The sequence below is a fragment of the Artibeus jamaicensis genome, unplaced genomic scaffold (assembly GCF_021234435.1).
Source record: "Artibeus jamaicensis isolate MK-2021 breed Jamaican fruit bat unplaced genomic scaffold, CSHL_Jam_final contig_415, whole genome shotgun sequence".
In the NCBI taxonomy this organism is placed as follows: Eukaryota; Metazoa; Chordata; class Mammalia; order Chiroptera; family Phyllostomidae; genus Artibeus; species Artibeus jamaicensis.
The window spans coordinates 41,700,634-41,724,757 of record NW_026521823.1 but is presented as its reverse complement, the minus strand read 5'-3'; the positions used below and the strand labels follow the sequence as shown (position 1 = coordinate 41,724,757).

Below are 24,124 nucleotides of genomic sequence, written 5' to 3'. Positions count from 1 at the left end.
CCTGCAGGTCGCAACCCCGTGGCTGGCGCAGGCTGGAAGGAAGTGAAACCTGCCTCCGGGGGAAGCGAAACAGACCGTGAGCTTTTTCTCCGACTTCTGATTCAGCTCTTCGGGGCACCCAGCAAACAGTCTGCAGGTTCTGGAGCCACTCTGAGGTAACCGGGACCCTGGGTGGGGGTCTGGGTGGAGCACTGGGCTCCAGAGGTTCCTGGAGGTGAGCGGGAAGCCGGGTTCTTGGTCTCTGTTCACCTGGCACAGGCCTCCCCGTTGGCCACTGTCCCGTGGGAGGAAGGACATAGGCATCTCCACTGCAGGGCTTTGGAAGGGCCGTGGGCCCAAGGATGTTTCCTCCAAACCTCAGGCACGCACCGTCCCTTTCTTCGTTCTTAGTCTGGAAACCAGGCGTTCTTACAGGATTTTCCTTCACTCTCTTTTCAAAGTCAAGAAACATTTCAAGGAGAGAGACAAGAGGAAGTAAATATAACAGCAAGAGATTTTGTTCCTTATGCTTGACCTGGCCCTGACCAGCATTCGGTAAGTTTTGTTGGGCGGGCCGGGAAAAGTGCCAGTGCTGGGCTGCAGGAATCCATCCTCTGGGGGTTCTTAGTGGCGATGGAGGTGAGGTTTGGGCACTTGGTGACCTCTGCTCAGTGTCACCAGGGAGGGAGAGACAAGGGACTGGGACACCAAGTGGGGTGGATGGAAGGGTGGTGAGGACCCCACTGTCCCCTTGCAGCAAACATTAGCCCGAGGGGGAGGTGAGGACTCGACGAAGTCGTAGGGGACCCTGCACAGCCCCGCTCTCCGGGTCCAGGACAGAGCCCGAGCCTGACTGCGAGGCTGGGGTGACTTGTCCTCCAGTTCCCACACGTGTCTGCCGCACTGTGGGGCATTCGAATGTGGGCCCTGGGGAGGGTCTCGAGTGCAGTGCATTTCAGTGGTTACCAAACTTGTCGTTTTTGTCGTATCCCTGCACCTCTGTTTGTGCATATATATATAATTTGTGTGTGTGTGTGTGTGTGTGTGTGTGTGTATATATAAACTGGCTTGGCCCTGGCCTGGTGGTTCTGTTGGTTAGAGCATTGTCTTGTGCACCACAAGTTTTGGGGTTCGATTCCGATCAGGGCATGGACCTAGGTTGCGGGTTCAGTTCCTGCTCAGGGGTCATATAGGAGGAAGCTGATGGATGTTTCTGCCGCCTCTCACCCCCTTCCTCTCGCTCTAAAATCAGTAAATGCTGTCCTTGGGTGAGGATTAAAAGAAAAAATAAGAAAAACTTTTCAGTTTTCAACATTCTGATTTCTAAAAGCTCTTTGTCATTCTGGGGTTTTTTTGTTGTTCCTATATTATAAACACAATATCTTAAAAAAAAATATCTAAAGGTATTAATTCCAGTTCTTTGGAGTTCCTGTATTTCCTTCATTGTCTCCGTTTCCTTCAACTCCTTCTCTCTGTGTGTTATTTGTAAGTCTCCTCACCGCATCAGAGCCCCTCTTCGCGAGGCTTCTGATATTTTGCTTGTTGGCCACGTTGAGAAGCAGGACCCTAAAAATCTGACTGCAACGCCTTGCCCTCCGTGAGCAGGACGTGCGGACGGAGCAGCTGCACTGCCAGGAGGCCTCCGGGAACCTTCTGTTTGGGGGACCCTCCCTGCCGGCACCTGGAGGCCTACTCTCCGGGGTCTCAGAAGAATCCTCCCCATGCCACATCCTGGTGCCCTGAGAACAGGGAGTGAGAAGGAAAACCGACACTTAACACCGGTTTTCACTCGCACTGCCCTTGTGAGCGTTGCTAAGTCCCTCTGTGCATTTCCTCTTCCAGACACCCGATGTTGGGGGGGACCCCACCCAGGCGGGCCACCCTCCACTCCCTGCTTTTGGTGGGAGCGACAGCCTTCCTCTGCTCAGCCAGGTCCATAGACGAGGAGCGAAAGCAGCTGCTATGGAGAGAGCGGACGATGCGGCTGGGCGGGCAGCTGGCGCTGACCAGAGCGGAGCAGGTGGCCAACCGGGTGCTCATGGCCCACAAAGAGGCCGAGGTGCACAGTCCGCAGTTCCCTCCCAGCATGCACTTCTTCCGGGCCAAGCACCTCATCGAGAAAAGTGCGGTGTTCCACATCCTGAAGAAGATGCCGAAAGGTAGAGGTCGACAGGATGCTGCTGGGGTCCTGGGGAGGCGGGGGGTGGGGCAGAACTGGGGGGCTACGGGCCCTGCTGTTAGGGCCCTGCCGTTGCTCTGCCCCCGGTTCTTGCTGGCGAATTAGGGAAGGAGGGATCCCAAGGTGCTCCGGGGTCGCCCAGGACCCAGACACCCTGCTTCTGCGGGGACTCCACATCACAGAGTGAGCGGGAGGCAGGCCCCGGGGGTCGCTGGCCCTCCTGACAAAGCCGGGAAAGCATCCACCTGTGAGACAGTGTCCCGGGCCCGACAGGACCCTGGTCTTCCCTGCGTATCGTCCCTCACACCCCTCCTTCCAGGGGCCAAGTTACTGAAGAGGACGCTCAAAAGAGCGTCCTGGACGAACAGGTTTCCAGTGGAATATTTTTACGGCATAAACTCATTCATATGGCGAGTCAAATAATCCTCATCCTGCACACGTGAACAGCCATGTGCAGCTTACAAGGACTTTGCCTTTTTTGTTTGATGTCATTAATAGATACAAAAAGTAAAACCTATGAGGTCGGTGAAGGGGCAGCCCCAGGGGATGGAGAACGTACGCTTTAGAGAGGGCGGCCCTGCAAAGCCCCCCAGCTGGGGCCCCAGTGTCAAAGCCAGGTGCCGAGACGGGGCAGGAAGTCCAGGGGTGCGGTGTGTTCTGGGCCTGACGGAGCGTGGGGGGGTGAAATTGGGGACAGGTCTGAAGCTCAAGCCCAGGGCTGCAAACTGCAGCTGCCACAGACCAGAAACCCCTGAGGGGGGGTGTGGGGTGTGGATCAGGGTTGGGGTCCAGGGCTTCAGTTAAAGGGGGGTTCGACAGAGAGCTAGCAGCTGAGGAAGTGTCACAGGTGAAGTGACTCAGCTGCTGCCCCCCACTTCGCCCTCCTCCTTCCCTGCCCAGGGGCTGCCCTGCACGTGCACGAGTTCAGCATCCTCCGCATGGACTGGCTGGTGAAAAACGTCACCTACAGGCCCCACTGCCACTTCTGTGTCACCCACCGTGGGGCCCTGAGGTTCAGGTTTGCTCACCCAACTCCCCCAACGCCAGCGGAGTGTTCAGAGTGGGTTTTGCTGGAGAAGTACCGACAAGAGCTGCAGAACGTCACCGAGTTTGACGAGAGGTGAGTGGTGGTTCAGAACGCGTCGCACGCCGGTCACATGCAGGTGGCCTGCCATCGGGTCTCTCAGTGCAGATGTGGCCTTAAAAAAATCAAGAGGTGTTTTCTTGGAACTTTACCAGGAAGTTTCAATTTGATCAGCAAACTGTATGAGCAGCAACACTGTTGCTGCATCACATGAAAGTTGTCTCTATGCCCCAGGACATCGAGCCGAGGAAGAGAAGACCCTGGCTCCCTGGCTGGTGGGTGAAATGGCTTGAAACGCTGATGGAGCCATTTCCTAACGAGCCTGGGTAGTAATGTTATAATAATTCTATTTTTTTAAAGATTGTTATTTATTTTTGGAGAGAGGGGAAGGAAAGGAGAAAGAGAGGGAGAGAAGCATTGATGTGTGGTTGCCTCTCACACGCCCCCTACTGGAGATCTGGCCTGCTGCTGAGACAAGTGCCCTGACAGGGAATTGAACCTGCGACCCTTCAGTTCACAGGCCGGTACTCAATCCACTGAGCCGCACCAGCCAGGTTTAATACTTATTTTCATCGCAGAACTACCTATGGGGTTTCATGAGGTTGTGTCCCTTGACGAGCGAGAAACATGAAGCCCAGCATGGCTAAGGGAGCTGCACAAGGCCTCAGAGCTGGGAAGCAGCTAATGTCCACGTAGGAAACGTTCAAACCTGTGAGGATTTTTGTGAGTTTATTTCAGCCAAGCCAGTGACAATGGCCAGGAAGCCAAATCTCAATGGATTGAGAAAATGCTCCCAAGAATGGCAGTTCTGCACCTTATTTTATACACTACAGTCAAAGGAGGAGACATAAGGGGTTACAGAAATCCATGGGTGATCAATCAGGGAGGTGGGAGAGAGCAAAGCAGGGAAGCCCCTGGGACCGGATAAAAAGTAAAGCGAACAGACAAGTGGGTGCAGGGTGGCAAGGGGTTAACGGTTAACGTGGGAATAGGAACAATGAGGAGACTGGTGGCCTTTGGACTGGTGGCCTTTGCCCCGGTGCCCGGAGGCGTCTGGAGAAAGGAAATTCCAAAGGTGTGTCATCAAAGACACACAAACGCAGCAGAGGACAGAGGCTCTGCTAAGGGGAAGATCCCCCCCTCAGCCTGGGGCGATGCTGCCAGGACCGCGCTCTCGGGAAGCTTTTGGCTGAGAGTGTCCCATGCGGTTCCTTTGGGTCTGAGTGGGGAAGGTGCCACACAAGCCCCCCTGAGCTGGTCAGGCTCCATGTGTGGGTGGCCCCTTGTCATCCACACTAACCTGGGGTGTGAACCTGGCCATGCAGAGCCGCGTCCAGGTGTCTTTCCATCAGACAGACCCCAGCATCCATCTGCCAGGGCCGCCCTAGCACAACAGACCGAGTGACTCAAACAACAGCAATGGGTTTTCTCATTCTCCGGAAGTGGGAGGTCCATCCGGACCCAGGTGCAAGCAGGCTTCGTGTCTCGAGGCCTGTCCCGTGTGCCCCCCACCCTGTCCCCAGGCTCTGGCAACAGTCTGGCTTGATGTTGGCCTCACCCTGGAGCCTGCATTTAACCCCAATGTCCCCTTCAAGTCCCTCTCTCCAAGTGCCATCCCACAGGGGTTAGGGTGTCAATGTATGGACTCAGAGGGTCACAGTTCACTGCACAACACCCACCAAAGAGAGCTTGGTCTCGCAGGTGAGGACAGCGGGGCCGGGTGGCTCAGTGTGCAGAGGGGGATGGGAGAGGCGGTTGGGGGTGTCCAGCCTGGGCCGTCTCCTGAGCTGGAGCCCCTGTCCTGGCTCCCTTGCTCCCTGCCACGAGGCTTTTCCTGGGAGGGAGAGACCAGGAGGACCGGACGCCTGTGGGAGCCTACTCACTGCTCACAGCTTCCTGTGTGTCCTGGCAGCCTTCTGAGGAATTTCACGCTGGTGACCGAGAACCCCGAGGAGACCTACCCAAACCGAGATGTCCTCTGGTCCAAGTTCCAAACCATCTTCTTCTCCATCTCGGGCCTCGTCAGCTATGCGCCGGTGTTCAGAGACTACGTGTTCCAGGGCCTGCGGGAGTTCTGCCAGGACAACGTGCTCTACCTGGAGCTCAGAGCCATGCTGCTGCCGGTGAGTCGGCCCCTCTGGCTGGACCCTCAGTCACACCCTGCGGGCCTTGCAGGTCTGCACGGGCTCCTCACCCACCGCCGTGCCGGGGCAGGACAGCGTCACCCCCAAGGGGTCGTGGGCCCTTCTGGGCCATGAGCAAGGCACCCTGAACCAGGCTGGGCCGGCCCCAGCCAAAGTGGGGCCACAACCCCCACTGCCTCTGCCTACCTTCTCCGCTCATCCCTGCTTCTCATCCTGGCCCCTGGCCTTGGACTCTGAGCAGGGCCTCTTTCGGGGACCTTTCTTGACCTATCTCCTTTTGTATCAAAAGTTAGCCCCCCTGAACCCCTCGGGGCCATGCTCTTGGTGTGGGGCGCAGCTGAGGATCTGGGAAATGGACCTGGTTGCCTCGAACAGTGGGGATCAGTAGGCTCCTGGGGACCCTCCGTGGAGCCCAGGTGCATTTATTTATCTGGGGTCTTGCGTGGGCAGTGCTGCCAGCAGAAGGGCTGGTGGGAAGCCTCGCTCCCTCCCAGGTGCACCCCCGCACCCCCGTCCTGTGCCGAGCTCAAGGCCGGCAGTGCAGGCCTGGTGTCTGTGGGGAAGGCAGAGGCCCAGGAACCTGCCGCTCTCTCTGCCGTCGTCTGCCCCTGCTCCGGGCCTCAGTGTCTCCCTGAGCTGTGCCTTCCCCTTCACCTTCTGCTGACTCTGCTTCTTTGTTTTTTATACATTTTATTTACTTGTTTTTAGAGAGAGGGGATGGGAGAGAGAGAGGCACATCAATCCACTGCTTCTCATACACGCCCCAGTGGGGCATCGAACCCGCAGCCCAGGCCTGTGCCCCGACCGGAACCAAACTGGCGACCTTTCACTTTGCGGGACGACACCCGACCCACTGAGCCACAGTGGCCAGGGCTGCAGACTCCGCTCATTTCCTGTTTGTTCAACCTCAGAAGTTTCCTTCCTGATGTTTCCTCAGATCATTCTGCACCAGCGTCTTCTTTAATCTCAGTGGAATCGATTCCACTCTTTGGCACCAAATGACAGCCCCTCACACCTAGGGGGTAATCGCTCCCCCGACGTTATTCCTATTCTCCTTCCGCCTCTTCCTCCCTATTTCTTTCTTCTCTCCTGCTCGTCCAGTCACCGGACGACTGCAGGCTCCCGCCCTGTGTGCTGCTGGGCTCGGGGCTGGGTGCCCTTACGAAGGGCAACAGTTTGTCTCTGGGAGACTCCTGGGTGGAAAATGTATGTGATGGATATTCTTGTACATGTTAAAGAACCATTTGCAGCCCCGGCTGGTGTGGCTCAGTGGATTGAGCATTGGCCTGTGAACCAAAGGGTTGCCGGTTTGATTCCCAGTTGGGTTACGTGCCTGGGTTGCGGGCCAGGTCCCCATTTGGGAATGTGCAAAAGGCAACCAATCAATACTCCTTTCACTCTTCTTCCTTCTCTTCTGCTCTCTCTAAAAATATATAAAAGTAAAAAGAATTATTTACAAGGTGTAGAGGGAATACCAAGAAGGCACACGTTGGTTAGTGGTCCCTGGCGGGTGGGCGGGAAGACCAGACGTGCCTGATGGAGCGAGTCCTGGGAGGTGACGCTTGGTCCCCTGAGCCGAAGGGAGAAGGTGGGCAGAGGGGCCGGCAGCACAAACACAGGGGAAGGTGCTCTAGACGCTTCTGTGGAGCCCATGTGGGACAAGGAGCTCATCACAACTAGATCCTGAGATTCTAGGGACGTTCATGGAAAACGAGACCAAGGCCCTGGCTGGGCGGCTCGCTGGGTTGGAGCGACGCCCCGCACGTCAAAAGGCTGTGAGTTTGGTTCCTGGTCTGGGCACATGCAGGAGGCAGCCCATTGCTGGTTCTCTGTCACATCAGCGATTCTCTCTCCTTTCCCCTCCAAAACGTCTCTTCAGCTGAGGATTTTATACATATATCATCCTTTGCCCGGCGGGGGGGGGGGGGAGTACTAACGCTAACAGACTACTGAAGACAGTGGGTTCACGGGCATCCACATGCATCTCTAAAACCTCTCTGGGAAAGATGCGGTAGACAGCGACTCTGACGTCTGTGCACTCTAAAAACACGGGAAATTCTGCCTGGGACCCCTCGACTGACCCGACTGCCCCGGTTGGATCCGAAGGACTCAGTGGCTCTCCAGAGAAGGATACACCCGCCTCGAGAACCAGAACCAGTAATTCCAGTTTGCAGGTCGGGGCCCTTTCCCTTCTCCTGAGACGAAGCTCCCTCAGTCTCCACTCTCCCTTTCTTGGCCTCCTGGGCTGACCCACCTTTCCCCTTAGATATGTTAACGCCCCGAGGTTCGCTGCCGGCCTGCTTTCTGCCATCTCCACGCACCAAGGTGCGAGGTGTTTGCCGGTTTGACCCGTGTGCAGACGCCTGCCTCCACTCGCAGTTCTCGGGGAGTGGGGGTGGGCTCAGCTGGGCGCCCCCGTTGAGGCTTCGCGAGTCACGTGAACTGCGTAAATGAGGCCTGGGCACCAGGGCTCCCCGTAAAAGACAGAGCGGGTTGAGGGCACCCGCTGTCGGGGGAGAATTTACGAAGGCGAGGAGCTGACACTGGACCTGGTCTGCGTCACACACGACCTTTCCCGGAACAACTGATTCTCCCGTTTGGGCCTGGAAAACCCTTCTCTCTCCAAACGTGGGCCCCAGCCCACCCTTCTCTCGGGCTCTGGCGTGAGCCCCGCCTCCTTTGTGTGCCGCTCAACCTCCTGCACCGCCTCCGGAGAACTGAAGGGGTCCCGTCTCCCCCTTCGTCCCCTGTAATGTTTCTCTCCAGCCCCCACATCGTCGTCCCAACGTGTGAGCTCTGGCTTCCCAGTGAGTTTGGGGGCAACTGTGAACTTCGCCCGGGTCTCCGAGAGACCCCAAGTGGTGATCGTGCTGGTGGGTGCCATAGGTTCCCTGCCTGCTGGTGGGTTGCACCCGGCCTTCTAGGGTTCTAACTGTGTGCTCTGGGGCGGGGCTGGAGGCTGCTAGGGACCCAGCCCTGCCCCCTCCTCCAGGGACCCTGACACAGGAGGTCTTGCCCAGACCACACCTGAGAGGCTTTTAGGGCCGGGGGCAGCCCCCCTCCTCCTCCGGGGGCTCCCCGAGGGGCATCCGGCCGGATTCCAGTCCTCCTGCCCGGGAACTCGCGCCCCCAGGATGTGCCCATGGCTGCTTCCATCCCCCACCCCCGGCTGGACCCTCAGAGAGAGCCGCTTCCTGTTGGGCAAATCCTGGCCGCTTTCTCGGTGTGGGCGGGGGACCCTCGACCCTGCCTCAGCGGGCAGAACCTCGCAGGAGAGGGCCTGGGCCTCGGCTGGCTGGACGGTGGCTGACTCTCGTCTTGAGCCTCGTGGGGGTATCTGGGAGGGCGGCTGGGCCGTCAGATTGGAGGGACAGAGAAAGGCCCGGAGCCTGGTTTCCTGTGCAGTCCTGCTCCCCCTTTTCTGCTGCTGACCCGGCTGGGTGGGGCGACGGCTCCGGGACATTCAACCGGGGACCCTGCCCGGCTCGCCTCCTCCCCACTCTGCCCACCCCCACGGTCCGCAGCCAGCCTTCCTGGAAGGTGGTGGGCTCCTGGGATTTGGGATTCTGGGAGAGGCCGAGGCGGGTGGGACTGGACCATTTGTTCTGGTCTGACCCTGGAACAAAGGCCTCTTGCAATGGAGAGCCTGTGCCCTGACGCCCCCGTTCGCTGGAGCGGGGGCGCCACCAACATTAACAACTAAAAACCGTCTGCTCTGGAATTCCTTTGCTGAGCCGCACTGCCCCCCCACCCCCACCGCGGCTTGTGGGGCTAATTCAGGGCCTGGGATGATGTTGATGGACTATCCTGGCTGCTCAGCCTCCTATTGTGTTACTAATGCTCAATAACAAAGGCTACTTGCCTTTAGCAACAGTTGCTAGGCGGGTCTTATCTCCTGGGCTCCAGTCCCTTCCCCCACAGCCGGAATCTGAGGCCCAGACGGGGTCCTGGCCGGTCCCGAGAAAGGGGCTCTTGTAGCCCAGCAAGATCGCCCACGGGAGGTGGCCCTGCAGGCTCTTCCTGGCGGGGAGTCTTGGGGAGAGACAGGTCTGCGGCAAGGCCCGCCGGTGGTGGTCGGTACTTTGGGCTCTGCTCCCTCACCCCCCACCGGGAGGTTTTCCCGGGATTCTCAGCGGACCCCTCGTGGGAAATCCTACCTGGCTTATTGCTGCAGTGACCGCTGCCTCCTGGCGTTGGCGCTGCTCCGTCAGAACACCGACAGCAGCCCTGGACAGTGCGGCTCTGGTGGTTGAAGCCTAGTGTGTTAAACCAAAACGTTGAGGGTTCGATTCCCGGTCAGGGCATAGGTGGTGGATCCGTGGTTTGGTCCCGGTCGTGGCACGTGTAAGGGGAAGCAATCCATGTTTCTCTCTGGCATTAATGTTTTTCTCTCCCTCCCTCCCCTCTCTCTATGAGCATGTCCTCCAGTGAGAATTAAAGAAAAAAAAAATACTGGCAACAGGATTTATCTCACGGTGCTATAACTGTTCCCTTGCCCTATCAAACCAACAAAGACGGGAGGCCTTGACCCTGGCCAGTGTGTTTATTCAGCATCGGCATCACCTGGGGGATTGAAAAGGCAAACAGGCTCCAGCCCAGAGACTCCCTGGCTGACTGCAATGTAGCAGCCAGTGGAGACTCTGTGGGGGGCGCCGGGCCCCTGGGTTGGCCAGAGACCCTCAGGGTCAGCGAGATGCCGAATGAGGTTCGTCAGAGCTCCAGCTCCAGACCGAGAGTCTCGGGCCTTGTGAGCCTCAAAACTGTCATTTGTGCAATGAGGAAGTGTAGCTTCGAGGGCTGAGTGAGGCATGATGTGAAGCTCAGGGCCATGGCCTGGCACGTGGTAGAGCTCAGTCACCGCCCGGAAGCTGTTGGCGTGGAGAGTTAGACAACCCGCGTCCTGGTTTCTGGTCGCAGGAGAAGCAGTTGTGTGACTGAGCGACTCTGCTGCCGAGTTCCCTTTCGCTTCCTTCCAGCTTCGAAATTCTGCAGTTCTGTGACATCGTAGAAAATAAAACTTTGTCATATTATACTGGTTTATGAAAGCGGTATGTAGTTTGGTTAACTTCTCCACAGATTTAGTTCGTCGATGAAACCATAGTTAAAAAATTGGGATAACCTGCCCCGGCCACGTAGCTCAGTGGGTTGGAGCATCGTCTCGATACACTAATGTTGTGGGTTGGAGCCCCAGTCAGGGCGCAGACGGGAATCCACCAATGAGTGCGTGAGTAGGTGGGACGAGACCAAACTGATGTCTCTCTTGCTTCCTCAAATCAATAAATAAAAGTATTAAAAAGTTGAGGTACGTACATCGGTCCAATGTGCTTTTCATTCATGGGGGCCACAGATGTAGCAGCTTTTGCGTCCTTGAGCCTTAGCTGAAGGTCGTGCACCCTACCTGTGCTTACAGGTTGTTAGATTCTTAGCCGTTGACTCATCCTTCCAGGAAACTGCAGATTTTGAGCTGTTTTCCTATTTCTGGTTGATAGATGCGTAACATTATTATTCATAGTTAGTATTTCGACGTCCCATCGGAATATCGACTCATCTGCTCCTTGCTATGACCCTATGAGGCAGGGTTCCTTTGGAACAGGTGGTACAGCAACTCCACCGAGGGCCTGAGCCAGAGGGCTGACCCCCAGCCAGCAGAGTTTCCCCGCACAGCTGGCTTCCCAGCAGTGTTCTGACCACACCGGGGTGGGGGGGTTCCAGGAGGAGTTGAGGACCCACATCACCCCTGTGGAAGTGGGGGTGCTCCCACTAAGCCTGCAGTTTCTCTGGCAAAGGCCCAGGAGAGCTGGGCACCAGGAGCCCAGTGAATGCCGGGTGCAGCCCCTGTGGCCGCCTGAGCTGGGGGAACCAGCGTTGGCACAGGCATAGGAAGCCGGCTTCTCCAGCACTGACTACAGGAGCGGCAGGCAGAGCGGAGGGCTTGGAGGGCCTGGAGCCTGGCCGCCGGCCTCCGCCGCCTCCTTCCGCATGCTTGACTGCTACTCTGCCAACAGTCTTCTATAAGGCCGAATTTGTTGTTGTTGTTTTAAAGATTCCTTCGCCTTCCTTCTGTTCCGTTAGTGCTGCCCCACCCGCCACCCTTCCAACCTCCCTCCGCCCGTTCTGTTCTGAGACCCTGCCAGCAGCTTGGTGCTTTCAAAACCCCAGGGGGGCCGCACCTCTCAAGTGATTGCTTGTGGAGCTTCCACTTGGGTGCTGCAGGAGGGTGGGGTCAAAACTCCCCTCGCACTCGGCACCCAGGTGCACTGGTCCCGCCTACTGACAGAGGCAGGGGCGGAACTGGGTTCCTCCCTCTGCAGAGCAGGGGGTAAGGCCAGGATGACTTCAAGTGCCAGTTCTGGGCTCGGTCCACTCTGTGGCTCTCACACTCAGAACATTCTGAGGATCTCCAAGGGCTTGTGTTTGTGTGGGCCACCCCCACTTTATCCTGTATAACGAAGCCCCAGTCAGGAAACGGCACAACAGGAAGTTCCAAAGCACCAGAGCAGCTCTGTCCCATCTGTGCAGCTTCTGGAAAATTCTGAACACTTATGCGAGTGAAAAAGACAAACGATGTTGCCCCGGGCGGCTGGAGCGTAGCTCGATGGGCTGGGGTTGCGGGTTCAATCCCAGGTCGGGGCACCAGGAAGCAGCCACAGGGGCAGGAACAGGTGAAGTGGCTGGTCGGTGTTTCTCTTTCTAAACTCAATAAATGAAAGTTAAATTGAAAAAAAAGACAAAGTAACGTCTTAAATTTTTTAGGGAGTTCTGACTTGGTAGACTTCCTGAAAAAGTCTAGAGGCCCCTCTGGGCTTTCCCAATGACACACAGAGGCTCTTGCAACACCAGAGTCGAAGATTTTAACCGAGGGCCTGGGAGTCTGTGGAAGCCTCGATCGGGGACTTCAGCTCCTCGGGGAACTAGTGTTGGTGGCAGTGACAGCAGCACTGTGTCAGAACGGCGGGGCCAGGCCGGACTTCCGTTCAGCAACCTCAGTGCTCAAGTTCTGGCTGAGAAAGAATTCGGAGCCAAGACTCAAATTCTAAGAGAAAGTTTAGTTAGCAAGTCGCAGAGGTAGAAGGCGTGAGCTGCAGATGAACGGGCCTCAGGATACAAATTACAAAGGAGGAGGAAGGGCCCGGGGAGCTCAGGAGGGAAGGGGGAAGGGTAATGAATGCACCAGGAGGGGGAGGAGGTCGAGGGGAAAGGGTGCAGGCCTGTTCCCTAAAGGGCTTTTAAGGGCAGGGATTTTATGGGGGGGCCTCAGGGGAGGATCTCAACAGACCATCCTTCAGCTTCCCAGGTGTGTCCTTTCAGGGTCCTGGTCTCCTCTGATTGGTCAGCACCAGGACCAGGGCAGGGGCTGCTGGTCACTGCAGCTGGTCCTGAGGTCAGCCAGGGCTGCCCTTGTCTGGTTTTGCTACTTTCCTGCACCTGGAGCTGAAACACGCCTGAGGCCTAGGTGTTGTCTCTGAGGGGGTGGTTGTACACAGGGCCGGGTGGGAGTGTCCTGAAGCCACTCTTCCTCCTCTAGTTCCTCCTCCAAGGGGGTCTATCACGTGACTGGTGATGTGCGGGGGGGGGGGGGGGGGGGCGGGGGCGGGGACCTCATGACCAGGGAGGTGTGAGCAGAGGGAAGGTCACCTTGAGGGTCAGGCCTTTGTTTCCCTGGTTTAGCCTGTTGGACGCATCCGTGGCCTTCTGTCCTGCTGACCCTGCGTACCCGCGACCCATGGGCTTGCTCTGCTCAGGTCTAACTGCTGACCACAGCAGGAGAGAAAAAGTTTTCTGTCATCTTCTTCGGCTGTGTTCTGGGGCTGCAAATTAACTGACGGAAGCCACGTCAGCAAGAGTTAATACGATGTTAACTAAAGAAAACATTCTCTTTTTTCACTGATTGTTTTTTTAGAGAGAGAAACATTGATTTGTTGTTCCACGTATTCATGCATTTATTGGCTGATTTCTGTCTGTGCCCTGACTGGGGATCAAACCCGCAGCCTTGGCCCATTGGGAGGACACTCTTAAGTGACCCACCCAGCCAGAGCCGTTAATTTTTTGTAAAGACTTTATTTATTTTTAGAGAGAGGGGAAGGGAGAAAGAGGGAAAAGAATGTCCATGTGTCATTGCCGCTGGAGCGCCCCCTACTGGGGACCTGGCCCACAACTCAGGCATGTGCCCTGACTGGGAATCAAGCTGGCAACCATTTGCTTTTCAGGTCTGCAACACTCCACCCCACCACACCAGCCAGGGCTGCTGTTAACTTCCATGTGCACAGGAGCCTTCATGGAAAAGAGGCGGAGTCCCGAAGCAGTGGGTAGTCCAGGTGCTTACACACTATTTTATCAAATGGAAATCAGCTGTGGAGAGATGGCAAGAGGAAAAGGGGGCTGGGCTTCCAGGGGCAGTGAAAGGCGACCCTGTGGAGGGAACTGGGGAGAGACAAAGGCTGAGCAAGGCTGGTTTGTTCAGACCCACCGATGCCGACTTTCTGTGTCAGTCCCGAGGGTGTTTCCTCTTGGCTGGGGACAGGGCAGGGCCACCTCCACAAACCGATCCGTGTCCTCGTTAGGCAGTAAGAACCAGGCAGAGCACACCGTCCGTGTTTGCTGCTCCGCAACTGCCCTCAGTGAAAAGTAACTGTGCATACAAAGTGGCATATTGGGGGGGGGGGTAAGTGATCGTACAGAGACCTACTGACCCCTCAGTAAAACCCCAAGAATGGGCAGCCCTGGCCGTGGCTCGCTCGGTTGGAGCATCATCCCGCACACCAAAAGGTTGTGGGTTTGATCCCGGGTCGGGACACATACCAGGGTTGCAGCTTCCGTCCCCAGTTGGGGCACATACAGGAGGCAACAGGTCACAATGTCTCTCTCTCACGTTTCTCCTTCTCTCTGGGAAACCAATAAATGTGCTCTCAGGTGCGGATTCAAGAAAGCATAGGCAGTACTAGATGCTGAGGAAACCACCTGCGGTCAGTCAGTCTGTCTGAGCATCTCCCTGGGAAATGGCCTTGGGGGCAGGGCGCACTGCCAGGGTTTGCAGCGACAGCGGCCAAGAAAACCAGAGAACAAGGCCGCTGGGGCCAAGAGCAGGGGCCGGAAGCAGCCCCCTGCTCACCCACTCCCTGCACCCGAGCAGCAGAGCAGAACCCTCCAGGGAGGAAAGGGCGGGAGGCCGCACTGTGGGCCTGGGGCGCAGAGCTGGGTGGAACAGCAGCACCTGCAGGGGGACAGCCATGAGGGGGCGGGAGGGAGGGTGGCGAGAGGGGCACACGGCACCCGCCATGCAGCTGGGCAAAGGCAGGGCCCAGTGAGGGGAGAGGCCGTTTCTCCAGGGAGAAGGCCAGCCCCTGGCTTCTTTGCTGTCTCTCGGCCTCTCCTCCTGGCTCTGGCTCAGGCTCTGGCTCTGGCTCTGGCTCTGGCTCAGGCTCTGCCTGGTGCTCTGTCCCCGGATGTGCTCCCCCTCCCCCCGCAGCTGCCCTCCCACCCCCTGCAGGCACAGACCCCTGGGACGAACCCGTTTGCTTGCAGAGCAGCCCCCCACCAGCTTCCTGTTTATCGAATCCTGCTCCCACCCCACCCCCAGCTCCACACCAAGGCCGAGCCCCCAGGGACATTTGCAGAGCCTCCCCGGTTGATGCAGCCCCTGCTCCCTCAGAGCCCCTGCTCCTCTAACACAACTCTTCCTGCATTGTCCTGTCAGAAAGTGAGGAGAATCTGCCTCTTCTCCAAACTGGAAGCTCGTTGAGGCCGGGTGCCGGCCTTATTAGCGAGTCTTTATCTGGCCCAGTGCCCCGCCCAGTTTCTAAGGTCCTGTGTGCTGGCCCTTCATCACCCTCCCTGGGAACACACGGCCCCTGCATCTTCCTTCTCCCCGCCCCTCACCATCTCTGCAGAAAGTTCTGCGTCTTGTCCTGACCCGAAACTGCCACCGCACGCGGCCACTTGGAGTGGGTGACACCAGGGGGCAGACCCAGCCCCCGGAGCCCCGACCCCCCCGGGAGCTCCTCCCAGCGCGGCGTGGGGCGCCGTCACACTCGTCCTTTTCTTCCCTTTGCTTTGCCTCCTGTTCCTTCCTGGGTCTTGTAACGACGTCACTCTCGGTGTCCCTAGTGACCATGGCCACTGCAGGGGTGCTGCACCTCGGGCGGGAGAGGGGAGAGGACTTCTAAACTCGTCACTGGGAAGTGAGGTAGGAGATTGGAAGGAGGAAACTCTGGAGGTGTCCCAGGGCTAAGATAAAGGACATCTGTATAAGACAGAGACGCTCTAAGACCGGCTGTCCCCACTTTCTGGAAAAGCGCCGAATCCTGGTGACTTGAATGCACCTACACAGAAGAGGCTACATGACCCCTGCTTCATGATAATAGCTTTATAATAAATCAGCATTGTGCACACCTTCTCTGGTGGCCGACCAAGGAAAATCATGGGAGACCACACGCACAGTAGCTTTAAAGCAATACTCGTACGCGCTACATGCACAAGAAAAGGCCGCCAAAACTCGCCAGGAAGGATCCGCCCTGTAAGAATAACATCCCTCCAGCCCCTGAGGTCAATGTCTGCTTGGAGTCCCCTGCTCCCATGTCTGTGGTGTGTACTATCGCTTAATAAATCTGTTTTCTCTCTGTCTGCTATAAAATCTGTCTGCCACCAAATCTGTGTTTGGTTCTTTGTGATCATCAGGAACCTGGTTACCTGTCCCTACCTGTGACAGGGCTGCCGAGCCCCTCCCACGATGGGCCAGGCCCTGCTCTGGGAAGGGAGGGCCCGGCCATCCACAAGGCAGACAGAGACCCCAGGGCAGGCCCCCCGGAGGGGCCAGGGCTTCTGGTAGAGGCCAGAGGCCATCGGACACCATCAGAGGCGTCACTCAAAAGCACTGCCAGGTCCGGGCTTTTTGCAGAGGTGACTGTCGGCGGGAACGAAGGCCTGCTCCTCTCACCTCCGGTGTCTGCCCGGACTGTGCTCCCTCCCCCAAGGTGTACGAGCTGGACGGGAGGACCTACAGCCCAGAGTGGGTGGTGGAGACCTACAGAGACGTGGCTTCTCTGTTTTCGAGAGAGCATCCCGGGTTCATCGGAATGAAGATCATTTATTCGGATCAGAGGTGAGGGAGAACCACTGACATGGCGAAAGAGGGCGAGTGGGGCGGGCAGAGCCCGGGCTGGGGAGGGGCGGGGGGGGGGGGGCGGGGCGAGATGGGAGGGGGCCAGAGACCCCTGGGCGCGCGTGTGTGAGTGGGGGAGAGTCCAAAAACCTGTCGTCGGCAGTTTTCTAGATGGTAATTCTAGGCTCTGATCCCACAGCTGCCCGGGCGTTCGGGGAATTAGCCCATTTCTGTTTTAATTTGCCCCCGGTGTTCTGCCTCAGTCAGCCCTGTGACGTGTGTGGCTGCAGGTGAGGCCTTGATGGGCAGCCGGGCCCCAAGTGACAGCTGCCCCAGCGTCCAGGTGTGCAGACCCAGCAGCAGTACCGGCCCTGGGGGGCCTGGTGGTTTGAAGAAGCTCTCACACTTGCCCTAAGCAAGTGCAGATGCCTTAGAACTTCATTTTCTTTCAAACTTCGCCAAAATGAGAGCTCTCCGCCCTTGTTAAATGGCAGCCAGCTTGTCCGAGGGCTGCGACGGCCCAGGGCTGGAGACACAGGGCAGGGTCGGGTGGGCTCGCATCCACTCGTCAGGGGGCAGGGCTGGCGGGGGGTTGGGCTCCGAGAGGCAGTCAGATTTCCCAGGAGCCGCCTCCCCGCCTGCCCCCACGGCCCTTCCCTGGCAGGGCCCGGGGACATCCAGGCTGCCCGTGTGTACCGGCCACCAGGATGCAGCTGGCAGGACGGTTGCCCTGGCTCTGCTCAGAGGCTCCCTGGGGACCAGCACAGGAGGGTGTCCGGGCTGGCTACAGGGTCCCCACAGGCCTCTGCAGGAGAGAAGGGGGGCAGGTGGGGCACACACTGAGACCCCTGGGCTGGGCATTGGAATTTCTGAGCCAGCTACCGGGCATAGCCCTTCCTCCGGCCAGGCCGTGCCTCCGTTTCCCGCAGCCCCGGCTCTGAGGCCGCCTGCCCGTCCCTTCATGTGACCTGCAGGCCCCGAGCAGGGGGCTGACGGCCTCGCTGAGTGGTGCTGCAGGGCCCGGGCCTGGCTGCCGGGATGAGGGGAGGATGACCGTGGCTGCCAGGTGCCGGCCGGGACTGGCATTTCGCCGGCGTGAAGTGAACAGAGAGCTGGCTTCTGTCCTGCACCCACTTCCAGAGCCCATCCTCTTCAGGGTACAGGATGAGTTTCGGACAAGGCCACGTTGCTTTAACCAAACGGAGAGCAGTGAAACGCTGGTCTCTCGGGTCCCCTGGCCTCACCTGCTTTTCAGACCCTGTGGGTCCCTGCAGCCAGCCAGAGCCCTGGACAGGGACGGACTGGGGGGTTCCCTCAGCTGCAGCCACCGAAAGGCATCAGGGGGCCCAGTCGGGGCAGTCGGGGTGGCACCGCTGAAGGTCTGGGAGTGGTTACCGAACATCCTGGGCTGGACAGGACAGCCAACTGGAGGGGCAGCCAGGGCACACGGCCCCTCAGCTCCATGCCACACTGTCCTCACGTCTCTCTCTCTCTCACAGATTCAAAAATGTGTCCCTCATCACGGAATCCGTCTGGATGGCCATGAAACTTCGAACCAAATTCCCTGGGATGGTGGCAGGGTTTGACCTGGTAACAGTCTCCAGGGGCCTGCAGGGGGTTGGCAGTGGGCAGAGATGGGACGCAGAAGGGCCCAGGTGCCGGAATCAGGAGAGGTTCGGGGAGCAGGACAATGAGGACTGACGGGTGGGCTTGTTCTCTCCCCCGCCTTCTGCTCTTGCTCCACACGGCGGCGCTGCTCGAGGTCCTCCTCTGGCCATGTAGGCGGAGTCACCGCCCCCCTCCAATCAGAGCCGCAGCCACACGCCCCCAGAGGACTTGTTGCTGAATTCATGTGGACTTGTCGGCTAAAAGGCACTCAGACGCCCCTTTCAGAGCCTGCATGTCGCTCTGGAGGCTTTGCTTACGTGGTGGATCAGAGCGGCCAGATCCCCGAGGAGGAGGTTTCAGGGGCTTGGTTTTCTGGGCCCCAGGTGTCCTCCCGGGCCCCCTGGGGGGCCCAAGGCGCTGCTGTGCAGAAAAGGGGCAGAAGTCCCTCCCATCTGGGCTTTTACCTCGGAGTGCAGTAGGACAAAGGGGTCTCAGCGAGGGGGAGCTTCTGGAAGAGCCTGAACGAGGACAGAAGTGGACACGTCCTGGCAGGAACCCGGGGTGCGGGGACAGGTGGCCGTTGTTGGAGGGTCCGCTTGCAGACCCCGTTTCTTTCTTGCCTACACGCCGCCTTCCCGCGCGGAATATCCACGTTTGTCTGAACATAAAAACGTGTCAGGGCCCCTCATGACTTTAAAATGCCCCCCCAGGGACCCCTGGGGGATCGCTGGCCCAGACTCTCACTGTCTCGCTCCCTCTCTCGGCCTCTCTTGCTCTCACGTTGTCTCTCGGTCCCTGGCCTCTGCCTCTCTTGCTGTCTGTCCATCACTGTTTCTCCCACCGAAGGAGCCCAGGGCAGAGCATGCGGGCGTGGAAGGTGGTGCGGGGAGACCAGGTGGGAGGACTCAGGGACATTCTTTGGGAGCAAGGAGGCACTCTTTTCTGTCCTAATTCTGCCACGGGATGACGAAGTCTTCTAGCCACCGAGGCAGGGTCCGAGGAAGGGTGCCCCCAGGCCGCAGGGCGCCATGAGCAAAGGGAGGCTGGACCCCAGCCCCACGGGCCCCCTCCCTGTCCTGCAGGTGGGGCGGGAGGACACCGGCCGCTCCCTGCACCACTACAGGAAGGCTCTGATGATTCCCGCCTCGAGAGGCTCCAGGCTGCCCTACTTCTTCCATGCCGGGGAGACAGGTGAGCCTCGTGGGGACCGACGCGCAGGGAACAGAGGAGGGGACGGACGGGAGGGGAGGGCGCCCACGTGCACGGTCTGCTTTCATCCCGACGGCGGCTCGGTCCCCACAGAAGGAACCGCGGCGCTAATAGTGGGACCAGGCAGCTTCTGTGTGGAACTTAGACTCGCTCCCAGCCCTCGTTTTGCAGACCGAGAGCTCAAGGCTCCAAAGGGGGTGCAGACGGTGCAGTGGAAGGTGTGGCCGATTCCGCTGTGCCCCAGAGGTCCGCTCACCTTTCCAAAGTCATGCACTGGAGGTGACCTGCCCTGGCACCCGGGAGCCCTGTCTGTGCCTCGGTGCCCAAGCGGAGTCCCTGAATTGCCCAGTGGTCTGATAGCCACTGTTTCTGAAATGTCCCGAGCTCAGCATGCCCTGCCCCCCAAGCTCAGGTCCAGAGCTTGGTGGTCTCAGCTCTACCCACATTCTGATTCTCCAATTCTAATGCTGGGGCCAAGGAGTCCCAGGTCGTGGCTGCAATTTCAGATCAAAGGGACTGTTTGGGGAACCTGGACCAGGATGAAAGATGGCTGCTAGTCGTCCCCTCCCCCACCCGACCTGGGTCTTGGGTCCCCCAGGTACCTGGCACCTCAGAGGAGCACAGAGACGAGGAGGGGGCAGCAGGGAGCTGGGATTTCACAGCCAGGCCTCAGCCTTGGCTTCTGGCCCCACCCCAGAGGAAAGGCCCCTTTTTCTGGACCTTCCTAGTCGGTTTGGAACACAACCCTGCTGCGAGATTCAAAGAACGGTTGGGGGGGGGGGGCTCGTTCACCTCAAAGAGCTTGGGGCCTAGTTGGGGAACAGCACACCTGTGTGAAACCATCTCAGCACAGTGACTCGGGATCCGACCCGAGTCTGAGGTGCGTGGCCCCAGGAGAAGACTTCTGCCAGGACCTGGGTGTTGAATATCCAAGAGTAATGCTTGCCCCTTCCCTTTTGAAAGGAGATGTCTTTGAGAAGAAAGGACTAGATAGGAAACCAGTGAAAATCTACCTGAAGACATACACCCTATTCAGCAGTAGGAATCTTTTTTTGGCTTTATTCCTAACAGAAAGGTGCGATTGTCACATTTTATACGTGGGTTGGCCTGGATGCTTTTGGCTGCTGGGAGTGGAAGGCAGCCACCTCCACAGGCTCTGCAGCGAGGTCGTCTGTTCTGTTACATAATAAGCAACCCCCTCGGTCCCGGGACTTCACGTCCCTCAGCCATGTGACGCCGCAGGCACACGTGGGCCTGACCACGTCCCGTGAGGCACAAAACGATACGTTTCCTTCAGGAGAGGCTGCTCCAGAGGCTCCTGCCCCGTGCATGACCCCGAGGGCCAGCCTTAGGCTCTCCTAGCTGCAAGGGAAGGACATCATAGCTGTCCTCACCCTCCAACGCGGGCCTGGCTGCAAGGCAGGTGCTGTGGGGACAGCTGGGACCGAGGCAGCCAAGAGCAACTGCCACGGCCTTGTTCCCGCTGGCCACTGCGCTCTGGCCATTGCTATTGTCCCAAGAGCCCTGTTAAAGATATAAAGCAAGTGCATACAAATAATTGTATCGCTAGCGTCTGCAACACGTGGTCGTAAAGACTGTAAACATCGACCTCCCAGAAAGCAGCTCCGGAGACAAACGCACAGGTGGAAAGAAGGCGTAGGGACTGCAGGCTGCGCAGACCGAGGGCGGAAGCCCAGCCCTGCTACTGAGTGTCCTGTTCCGTCCACGAAGCCCGTGTCACAGTCCTGCCCCATCCGTCACGTGCACACACGGGCTCACACATGTTCGTGGAGCACAGGCATGCCCTGCTCTCTTGAATGTTGTTAGAGAGAAAATGTGTGTGTGTTTCTGTTCTTCCTGGGCGAGGGGCCTGGAGGCTTCACCTGAGGGTGACCCGTGGGTCAGGTCCACCGTGTAGAAGACTCCCCCCTCTCCCCAGACTGGCAGGGCACTTCTGTCGATGGGAACCTTCTGGAAGCCCTAATACTGAACTCCACCAGGATTGGCCACGGATTTGCTTTGACCAAACACCCAGCCATCTGGACTGACTTGTGGAAGAAGGGCATCCCAGTAGAAGTCTGTCCCATCTCCAATCAGGTAGGCACGACCGTGGGACCCATCCAATGTGGCCGTGTCCCCTGCCTCACCCTCTGCTCCGATCCCCAGACTTCTTCCTGTACGACTTCCCTCTCCTTAGCTCCCTCATCCCCCGCGTTCCCCGCTCTTTCCCGCCCGGCTGAGTACAGCCACTGAGGGATGGACCCTTGCCTAAGCCATCCCGAACAGTGAGGCTGTAGTGAAGGGCCCTGGCGGGGCGGGGGTGGGTGGGTAGAATTTGGGGCCAAGCTGTAGACAAAGCTAAAGGGACCCTGGGGGGGGGGCGGTGCAAGGAAGTGGCGGGACTGTGGGTGCTGCTGCTCCCACAGCTGCTTGGACACTTTGTGAGTCTGCCCGTCGTGCTGCGTTCAGGCCAGCTGCTCTGAGCGGGACCGAGGGAGACCCAGTGCTTGTGGTGGGGTGAGCTTGGGAGGTTAGGAAGAGAGGGGCAGAGAGTAGGGGGGAACGGGCTCTAGTCCCGTGTTAGGACTTTGTCCAGAAGGGACCCCCATGCTCAGAAGGGGGGGTGGAGCCAAGACAGAAAGACAGGAGCCCCCGGTGCTTCCCGGGCTAACCTTCCTCGTGACGACCCTTCACAGTTGCTTGTCCTTCTCCTCGGCCTCCTCCTGGGCAGGTTCTGCAGCTGGTGTCCGACTTGAGAAACCACCCCGCCGCTGTTCTCATGGCGACCGGGTACCCCATGGTGATCAGCTCGGATGACCCAGCCATGTTCGGGGCCTCAGGCTTGTCCTACGATTTCTACGAGGCCTTCATGGGCATTGGCGGGATGAAGGCCGACCTGAGGACCCTCAAACAGCTGGCCCTGAACTCCATCAAGTGAGCTGCCTGGGCCCCTCTCGGACCCCCGCCCCCAGAGCCACACGCTGCCTTCCCATGGAGGTCTGGTGCAGAAACCTGGAAGGGTTCTGTGCGTGCTCTCCACACGGGCTCTGGTCCGTTACTGCTCCCAGAATGGGGAGGAATGTGTTCTGGGAGCGTCTGAGAGTCCCTCCCCTGTCCTGTCCTGCCCCCAACCCTTCCTGGGGCTGACCTGGCCTTCTCTTCTTGGGCAGGTACAGTGCCCTGCAGGACACGGAGAAAAAGGCTGCCATGGAAACCTGGGCGGAGAGATGGGATGCCTTTGTAGCGGAGCTGGCTGGAGGCCAGAGCAAGAAGACAGCCGCCTAGGACCCCGGTCCTCAGCTGGCCGCCACAAGCTGTCTCCCTGTCGCTCAGTTGTGCCTGAATCCACTCCCCTGCAGTCCCCAAGCCCGTTTCTTTGTGCAGATCAGCAAAGCCCTCCCATTTGCTTACCATCTCAGAAATACTCCATCAGCCCTGGCTGGGGTGGCGCAGTGGATTGAGCGCCGGCCTGGGAAACAAAGGGTCACGAGCTCAATTCCCAGTCAGGGCATGTGCCGGAGTTTCAGGCCAGGTCCCCAGCAGGAGGCGCACGAGAGGCAACCACATATTGATGTGTCTGTCCCTCTCTTTCTCCCATCCCCTCTCACTAAAAATAAATAAATAAAGTCGTTAAAAAATAAAAAATTTTAAATTTTTTGGTCCCTGGTTGGGGCCCGTAGGGGAGGCAACCGGTCCATGCTTCTCTTTCGCGTGAGTGTTTCTCCTATCCTGTCTATCCCAAATCAATAACATATTAGAGAAAAGTATTAATGTAAATGAATTCGGGTCACTCCATTGCTCACAATTTCGTGCACTTAGAAAACCACAGCTGTTTCAGCAGCGCCTCCTGCTGAACCCACACCCTTCTAGCCTCTGCTGACCCCAGTGACCCTGGGAGCGAGGACTCTGGTGGTTGGACCAGGTCCTCTGCTCCTCCAAGAGCCCAGCCTCCGAGCTGCGTCAGGCTCTCCTCACTGCGCTGGCCCGGGCTGCTCTTGTCCTCCATCCCCTCGGGTCCCAGGATGGCTGGGCACCTTTCCGGTTCCTGGTTTTCCAGTGCTGTCCCAGAAAGGCTTCCCACACCCCCCGACTTGGCAGCACCTCTTGTTTCCTTCGGGACTTACCACGATTTGTAACTAACTCTACGTTTATTTCTGGGTTCGTCTCCCTCCCCCATACTGGATGCTCCATGTGGACACATGGTGGCTGTTTCGTGTGTATGTGGCCCTGCAGCCTGGCTCTGTGCCCCGAACCTCGTCAGTACCCAGGAAGAGACGCGGTGAACCAGGGGACACAGCCTACACGGGCTGAGCTGGGTGCTGACAGGAGGGGACAGAGCGGAGTCTCGGCTGCAGAAGCCCTCATGCCGAAGCAGGCTGCGCCTGTTTAATTCTCCAAGCTGCCCTGTCTCAGCCCCTAGGCTAGAATCCCGAAACAGCCCTTTTCCCAAGTCCCGGAGTTGGAAGGACTGATGTTGTCTTTGCTTCCCATGAGAACTGATCTGTTAAGGATTGAATATAAAATACATACCTGCATTTACAGGCCAAAATTGTTAGCATACCAGATTATAAGTATTTTCATGTGATGTATTTCACATAATACTTGTATATGTCATTTTAAATAGCTACCATCCTAAAACAACATAATCTTCTTTGCCCTGCCCTGGCCAGGTAGCTCAGTTGGTTAGTGTTGTCCAGATGCACCAAGGTTGTGGGTTGGAACCCTGGTCAGGGATCATACAAGAACCAACCAATGGATGCGCGGATGTGTGGAAGGGCAAAGCAATGTTTCCCTCCCCAAAACTCAGTTTTGGAAAGTCATCT

At 58.1% G+C, this 24,124-nt stretch overlaps 1 protein-coding gene across 1 annotated transcript; it reads left to right on the top strand.

The window, feature by feature from the left end:
- Positions 1–68: 68 nt before the first annotated feature.
- Positions 69–22,933, top strand: ADA2 (adenosine deaminase 2). Its single transcript, XM_037138682.2, has 11 exons — positions 69–155; positions 441–534; positions 1,822–2,138; positions 3,059–3,278; positions 5,155–5,365; positions 16,357–16,484; positions 17,984–18,074; positions 19,175–19,283; positions 21,241–21,398; positions 22,033–22,235; positions 22,472–22,933. Exons 2-11 carry the CDS (start codon positions 506–508, stop codon positions 22,584–22,586), a joined length of 1,581 nt encoding a protein of 526 aa, XP_036994577.2. The 5' UTR covers positions 69–155; positions 441–505; the 3' UTR covers positions 22,587–22,933.
- The last annotated feature ends 1,191 nt before the right edge of the window (positions 22,934–24,124 follow it).

What these genes read in the sequence shown, in the direction of transcription:
- ADA2 (XM_037138682.2), top strand. Translation starts at nt 506, where the DNA reads ATGCTTGACCTGGCCCTGACCAGCATTCG. An exon ending in ATCATTTATTCGGATCAGAG is followed by an intron (nt 16,485 to 17,983) that starts GTGAGGGAGAAC and finishes TCTCTCTCACAG; the next exon opens with ATTCAAAAATGTGTCCCTCA. An exon ending in CTGGCCCTGAACTCCATCAA is followed by an intron (nt 22,236 to 22,471) that starts GTGAGCTGCCTG and finishes CTTCTTGGGCAG; the next exon opens with GTACAGTGCCCTGCAGGACA.